This window comes from Anopheles arabiensis, chromosome X (genome assembly GCF_016920715.1).
Source record: "Anopheles arabiensis isolate DONGOLA chromosome X, AaraD3, whole genome shotgun sequence".
Lineage (NCBI taxonomy): Eukaryota > Metazoa > Arthropoda > Insecta > Diptera > Culicidae > Anopheles > Anopheles arabiensis.
The window spans coordinates 12763957-12771522 of NC_053519.1; the positions used below are offsets into that span (position 1 = coordinate 12763957).

The 7566-nt window shown below is 54.3% G+C and overlaps 1 protein-coding gene across 1 annotated transcript; it reads right to left on the reverse strand.

Annotated features, from left to right (window-relative positions):
* Nucleotides 1–343: 343 nt before the first annotated feature.
* On the reverse strand, nt 344–3099 carry LOC120906298 (histidine-rich protein PFHRP-II). The gene is made up of 2 exons (XM_040317854.1): nt 2811–3099; nt 344–2564 (listed from the first exon to the last, which is right to left on the reverse strand). Exons 1-2 carry the CDS (start codon nt 2820–2822, stop codon nt 1521–1523), a joined length of 1056 nt encoding a protein of 351 aa, XP_040173788.1. The 5' UTR covers nt 2823–3099; the 3' UTR covers nt 344–1520.
* Between the last annotated feature and the right edge of the window lie 4467 nt (nt 3100–7566).

Below are 7566 nucleotides of genomic sequence, written 5' to 3' on the forward strand. Positions count from 1 at the left end.
AAACCAAAAGCTGGGCTCACCCTGCCGGAGAACTTTGTCCGGAAAAGTTTCTACCTCGGCAGGGTCCCAAAACTGTCAACGACCCCACGGGAAGTGCCTCGGAGTTACGTGTGCCGCTGGTGGTGGTGAGCCCATGCAACATGCAGGAAATGGAGCGCGCTCAATCAAACATGTTGATGATGTGAACGCATTGCAGCACTACCACACCCCTCGCCGGTCGCTCCAGCACGATAGCACGATTATGTCACGACTGGATTGGTTGCGGATTGCAACAAACAAGTCAAGCAAATCAAACCACACACACACATACACACGCATACGTACACACAAACACAAGTCTTACTTCATTTGATTTCATTTATTATAGCAAATCGGTTCGTCGCTTGATGTTTTTTTTTTGCCTTTTTTTTCTTGGTCAAGTTCGTAACGCATTTCACGTAGGGGGGGGAAGGAGGGGGGAGAAATTGCGGGCAAACGGGGCGCTTGATGGAAGGGGAAGGGGGGGGGGAAGTGTAAGCCGGGCCGGAGTTGGTGAAGACATTATTTTACATGCACCCGGCTCACGGGCTCGCCCCTCCTTGCCCTTCCCTCCCCTGTTGCTCTGTTCACAAGTGCATGAACATAGGCGCATGCTTGCTTTTTTTTTTCTGTTGCGTGTTTGTTTACATTTGTGCCATGTCGATAACATCGACCCTCCTTCCCAGTTTCGCTCGAAGGTGCTTGGGTGTTACGTTTTCGGGCAGGTTCTGCAGCGACGGCCCATCCCGCTGGGGCGTTGGAATGCGGCTTCGTCCCGACGGCTGCAGCTTCACCCGCCGGGTTCCGGGCTTTGGGGGTGCTGAGCGCGAGTAGGAGTCCTTTTTTTCCCACTCGGGATGATTGGTTGAGTAAAAAGGAGCCGGAACGGGGGCCCGCTGTTGTTGAGGCAGCTGTTGCTGTTGCCGCAGCCGTGGGTGGGATGGGCAGTGGTGGTGGCGGCGATCCATCCCTTTCCTCTCCGTTTGGCACCTTCCTCCAGGCAGTGCGGCTATTCCGTTGGCGCGAGGCGTGGAAAACTCCGTGCCCTGGAAGGTGGGACAATCCCTGTGGATTGCAGCGCGAATCGGCGCTGGATGGTGGATGGTTGATGCACTCAAAATGGTAACTAGCTGGGATGGTGGGATGGATCGCCGAACTGATCTTGGCATGGTGGACCTTCCGACATTTGCGCTCAGAAATCCTTCGCGGGGAGGGAGCGAGCCGTTGGTGTTCCGGTTGGCCAGAAGCGATAAAAAGCAAACGGCAGCGATGCAGTGTTTAGCGGGAAGGCGGGGGACGGGGGGAGTTGAGTAATACTGGAAGATGAGGGGGGGGGGTGGAGGCGTTTCGAGTGACGTCACAGCACGGCGAACCGTGCAGCCGCAACGGAATTCGATTCGGGAGCATTCGAGTATTTGGTTCGAGTATTGGTAGGTTAGCTTACATATGTTGAGAGAAACAGAGACAGAGTGAGACAGTTGGTCGAAGCGAAGCTGGTTGGCTTAGTAATGGTTGTCCCATCGGCCATCGTAGCTACCGTCGTCCTCGTGGCCGGCCGGAGCCCAGGAGGCACCGTGGCCGGCGCGGGCACTGGCCTCAGCGAGGGCGGCGTAGTGCGCCGCCTTGGCGTGCTGCACCTCGGCCGTCTCGACCGGCACGCCGTTGTGGATGACCGGGATGTGCTGCGGGTAGTACGAGTGGGCGTGGGCCGGCGCGTATCCCTGGGCCTTGGCGACGGCGGCGAAGTGGGCCGCCTTGGCGTGCTGCACCTCCGGCGTCTCGACCGGCACGCCGTTCTTGATGACCGGGACGTGCTGCGGGTAGTGCGCGGCATGGACGGCGTGGTGCGTGTGGGTTACCGGCGCGACGGCATGGTGGTTGGCGCGGGCGGCGGCATGCGCGGCCAGATGGGCGGCCTTGGCGTGCTGCACCTCGGGCGTGTCTGGGACGGGGCCGGCCGGGGCGTACGCGTGTCCGAGGGCCTTAGCGTGGGCGGCCGCGTGCTCGGCCTTGGCGTGCGCCACCTCGGGCGTATCGAGCGGGACTCCGTTGTGGCCGAGGACGACCGGGGCGGCGGCCGCGTACGACCACGGGCCGTACAGCGAGCGCTTGTGCAGGCGGGCCTTGGCGGCGGCATGGGCCGCGAAGTGCGCTGCCTTGGCGGCTTGCACCTCGGGCGTCTCGAGCGGGGCACCGTTGTGGCCGAGGACCACCGGGGCGTAGGCGTACGCGTTCCAGGCCGGCACCGGGACGGCATGCGGGGCGGGACCCTTCGGCAGGTTCGTGCCCGACACCTGGAACCCGTGGATCGGGTCCGCCGTGTACTTCACGCTCTGGACGTGGCCGTTCGCGTCGACGTACGAGTAGCCGCCGTGCGTGATGCCGTGCGCATCCTTCGTTTCGTGCTTCTGCGAGTTCGGCTCGGCGTAGCCGTACGAGTAGCCGCCGATACCGTCGTGCGCCTGGTACTGCGACGAGAGCGCCACGCCGAGGTACGAGCCGGAAGCCGCAGCCGAAGCCAGCAGCAGCACGGCAGATCCCAGAACCTGCGGCGAAAGGAAGAGACAGAGAGAGAGAGAGAGAGAGGAAACACGGGACAATCAGTCACTATCCTGGGCGGGCGGTGGGGGTGGTGGTTGAGTGTTGCAGAGGTGGAGGGCCAGATCCGTGGAGTTGGAGCTTCCGGCAGGCCGGGAAGTCGGTTGATTGAAGAGCGGTTCGGTGGAGGAGCTATTCACCTCCCGGAGCTAGCCTCTTCCCCCGTGCAACGACCGGCTGTGGTTGCTACTTACGAAAGCCTTCATTGTGATTGACTCCTCACAAAGATCACTCTAACAATGCACTGCACACACACAAACACACACTGTGGCACACACACACACTGTTTGTCTTTAATCGCTTCCGGTCGGACACTTCCCCGAACACGTTTCGTTGGTTGTTTTTTCTTTCGCTGTTTGTTGCAGGCGGAAATGACGTCGAACGTCTGTCACAGGAGCTAGTCGCTTTCTTTTGAGTGCTGAAACCTCCTTGGAGCGTAGGACTCTAGGACTGTTTGCGGACTGTGCCTCAACAATGCGTCGGGACCGGGTTTTATAGTCGAACGGTGGCGTTCGGGCAATCCGAAAGGCGAACTCAAGAGAGCGCTCGCCCGCAGAACACCAACCAACACACACACACACACACACAGAGCGAGAGAGCGAAAGAGCGAGAGAGAAGAGCGGCCCTCCCTCCGTAAGCCAAGCGCGCACTCGCCTGTAACGCCGGTGTGTCGGTTCCGCTCACTCCAGGCTAGCACTCCGTTCTGCCGTGCTGGAGTTCCTCTCCAACGCGCGCGCGCGCGCGAGGTACAACAGGGGGACGATCGCGCTTCCCGGTAGTGCAATAGCATCTGGAAGGGATGGGACGGAGCGTGGAGAGGGTGTGCTGAGTTGGCCAGCCTACCATTACTCCCTAATCTTGATGCCAACCGACAACCGAAGGGCCGCTGCGAGTGTGCGTGAGGAACGGCATCGATCGAGGCGTATTGGTTTTGTGCGATTTTTAGGTTCGCTCGTACGTGCCGCACCAGTTGCGCCATGTGGCGACTCGGTCGCCTTCCGAGAAATGGCCACGGCCATGAGAGTGAGTGAAAAAGAGAGAGCGAGCGATTGGGGGAGAGTGCTGAAAATGAGCGCTGTTTTGGGTGGTAAAAGGGAAAACATGGGCTCAGGCTGTGCCGTCCCGCTCGCACTCAAGGGATCGCAAAATTATGGAACTAATGCAGGTGCCAGTACCCCCAACCTCCCACTACCCAACCCCTGTTTTTCCACCCTCTTTCAAGAAAAGTTAGGCTACGCTCAGCGTCGTCGCCGACACGGAAGGCAAGATCGGTTTGTACGGCAGGACGCCAGCGACAGTGAGGGCCCCCGTGTGAGAGTGCATCGGAAGAGGGAGGTGTATCGGGAGCTCGCAATCTCACACGCCAGAAAAGCGGCGATCACAAACCGGGCGCCGCAAGCAGGAAGGGAAAGAATTCGAAAGAATTTGAAAGCTTCGAAAACGGCACGCAGCTCCAGAAGTTCGGACCTCGCCTTGGGTGCGCTGGAAGACGCCTGTGGTGGTGGTTTGTGGGGCATAGCAACACGGCACCAGGGGCCAGGGAGGAATACCAGCCGGTGCAGAACGAAGCGTGTGTGTTTGTGTGTGTGTTGTTGGTGCATTCGCTGCCGTAATGAGAACGGGTCTGCGCCACTGCCCCGAAAGCGCAACGCAATCGAGTGTCAATAGGCAGGAACACCACCCGGCCTACTACTCCCCCAATCTGGCTGCTACAGGGACCCCCGAGGGTACGACGAATGGCTTTATTTAATGCAACGGTGCACCCCGTGTGCGCTCACCCGCCTGCTCGGTTTCGGTTGCTGCCGGTGCCATTATGTGTGCATCGAATTATCCGGCCCATTCTTGGACGGCCTTTCGTCGCTGGTGACCGGGCAGTGGTGTATGCGGTACGGAATGCATCGCGCGGTGCACGGTGGGAATTGCAGCGCGCTGACAGCGATTTAGAAATAGAAAAATCGAGCGCGGGAAAGTAAAAGGGGAGTACTTTTTTTTTGTAGGCGAAGAATTGGATGATGTCTGGCTCTGTGCTGGGAGCTCCCGATGGCAGAATGTCAGCTGGGTTTGGTGTGTGGGTGAGAGATGGGGTTACAGAATTGATTCACTGTTTCTGGAAAGTGCCGCAAATGCAGTACGTAAAATTCGACCGAGTAAGAATTGATGAGATGGCTTTTGCGCTACAGATGTCTAGTCCTCGTGCATTCTTGAATAATTGAGCAGTCGGTGAGACAGTTCTTCCAGTTAGGCTTATACCTGCAGTGCAATCAACTGAAGATCTTTCTAAACTGTATGTCCAAGCACACGAACATGGGCATCATAAATCAGGAATATAATATTAACTGGACATGATTTGTCTAAACACTGGTTGAGTGCAATGAGCAGTTTAAGGGCGGCGTGAAAAGTGTGGGGAGTAGCTGTAACCGGTAAACACCATATGTTATAGTAGAAGAAAGAAGCATAACAGACGAAAGATTTGAGAGCAAAGTCGACGGACTAAACGGGAATGATTATCAAAGAAATAATAAAATGCAATCAAGAGACGAATTAGTTGATTGTGATTTGATATTGTGATATTGAGACTTCAGAACCTAAAGACGTAGACATATAAGGTAAATTAACAATTGTGACTGTAGGACTATAAATTAGTAGTACACGACTAGAAGTCAAAAACCTATTTGGATAGGTTACTGTTTGAATATATGCTGATATCCACTAAGAACATGAAGAAGTTTTTTTTTCTGGGATCATATTTTCAAAACTTTACAATTTGTTTTGGTTAATCAATGGATCTACCTAGGAATATCTGAGAGGTCGTTTATCCGAGCTGCCGAATAAGTTCTAGCCATCATCAACTTCTGGACATGTACTCTGAATATGATGTTAACGAAGAAGCTCTATTTTACTGAAGATAACTTGATAATTTAATAAGAAAGTCAGAATCTTTCCTCCCTCACGACGCATCTGCCTCTGCCTTCTCGCGTGCCCGGAACTCCCACGTGTTCTTCCACCCTTAGTGCATCGCGAACGCTGCAATTAGCAACTGGAGCGGGCAGCAAACACCGGTACTAGTCGTAATATTAAATAGTAGTAATAGCTATGCCCGTAATTGACACTGCACTCATTTGATTGCGTACCCGCAATAAATCGCAACAGGTGAGTATGGAAATTGTGCGGCCCTCGCCGTGTGGCCTTGCTTTCGCTTTCGGTACGCGGAAACGCGCCCCGGCGATGGCTGAATTGCCACCTTCGTTCCCATCACTCCGGCTGCTGTTGCGGCTGCTGCTCCTAAACTAGCTCAACCTTGAGCCCATGACGAGCTCCTCCCCATCGAGTGCTGAGAACCAGATTCCATCATCCAATCGGGAGGTCCTCCTTATCATTTGCGGCGCATTGAAGACGCAGCGCCGGCCGCGGATGACGGACAGCAGAGGCGTGCACATTCCGCCAGGTGAGTGCCATGCGTGCGGCAGAGGGCTGAGGAGGGCACCCTTACATACTGGCTACTAGCTGTACTCTACGCGCTCAAACGTCAACCCAGATGATCGTGGACGAGCTCGAGCATCTAGCGGATCACAAATCAACTTTGATCTCGTTTTCGCCTCCCCTTTCCATTCGCGGTGGAAACTGGTACGCAAGAAATCACCAGAAATTAATCAACCAGCAAACAAGTTCTTTATCCATCGGCGCGGTGGCCGTTATTGTCAGCGTAGCGTCATCGTCGTCATCGTGCGGTTCCCCTCGCATCTCCGCTCAAGGTGATACAGTTACTAATCAACCTTCTCCGTGTTCCTGCTTCGGCCGAGCTGAGGCCTGCGATCTGCACACAAGTTAGTGGAACGGATTCAATCTTTTTTTTTATTGTTATTTCGTTCCAGCAATCGAAAACCGATCTATTAAAATGCGAATGCAGGGGAGAGAGAGAGATAGTGGGGGACGAGCCGTATCCAAAGTTGGAAGCGACTTGGAGGGCGCTGGTGGAACAGCACCTGCGTTAATTTGCTACCATCTCCTCCGTCCTTCCGAAGCCGAAGCGTCAAGTTTAACTGCACGCTCCTGGGATCGCTTTGTGGTGTATGTGTATGCCTCTTTTTTGTTCGGTTATTCTTTCGTTCATTATTTTAATTGAGCACTAGGCGGTGATGCGTGAGCAAACGAAGAAGGAAAGCGTGCAAAAGCCGAGTCGCTTTCCAACCGAAAAGCGAACCCAATTTCGTGGCGGCACCTCGGCACCATATTGAATTTGCAAAACCGAACCGCCAAAGCCAAACCAACAAAGCACATACACACACACACACACACACACACACACACACACACACACACACACACACACACACACACACACACACACACACACACACACACCTGAAGCATGACAACACCTGGAAGGGTAGGAGATTTTCATGCACGACTAGAGATGAGTCGGTTTTGTGCTGAGCTTTTTTCTAAAGTAGGAATTTGGCAATAAGCGAGCCCTTTTGGGGCGCCGTTGGCCTACAGTTTTGGCTAGGGGTAAGAAGGGGGGGGGAGAGGGTGGTTTCCGTTCTGCTTTTCTGTATTCTGCATGCAACTCGAATTCAAATTGACGAAGGCCCAGTGCGTTTCGAGTGGTGATTGCGGAAGCGCTCGCTGGGAGACGGGTAATGGTTGTTTCATTTCATCTTTTATTTTATTTTCTGACAGGCGCTACCCTTTCGTACCTTTATCCTTCCGGAAATTCATTACAAACTCAAGTCGTCACCCTTCGGATCTTTGTGGACCTAAGCGGCTTACGAAGGTGTGAAGGTAGATTGGAGCTCTGAGGAAAGAATTATTTGACAAAAAAAGGAGATTTGCTAAGAGGTTTAATTCTCGTGCGATTGTCTTCGTTCAAACAATAACTGCTTAATTTGAAGTCTGTAAGTACAGATCAGATTTTTAAGTCCAGATTTCGGGAGTATAGATTTAAAAGAT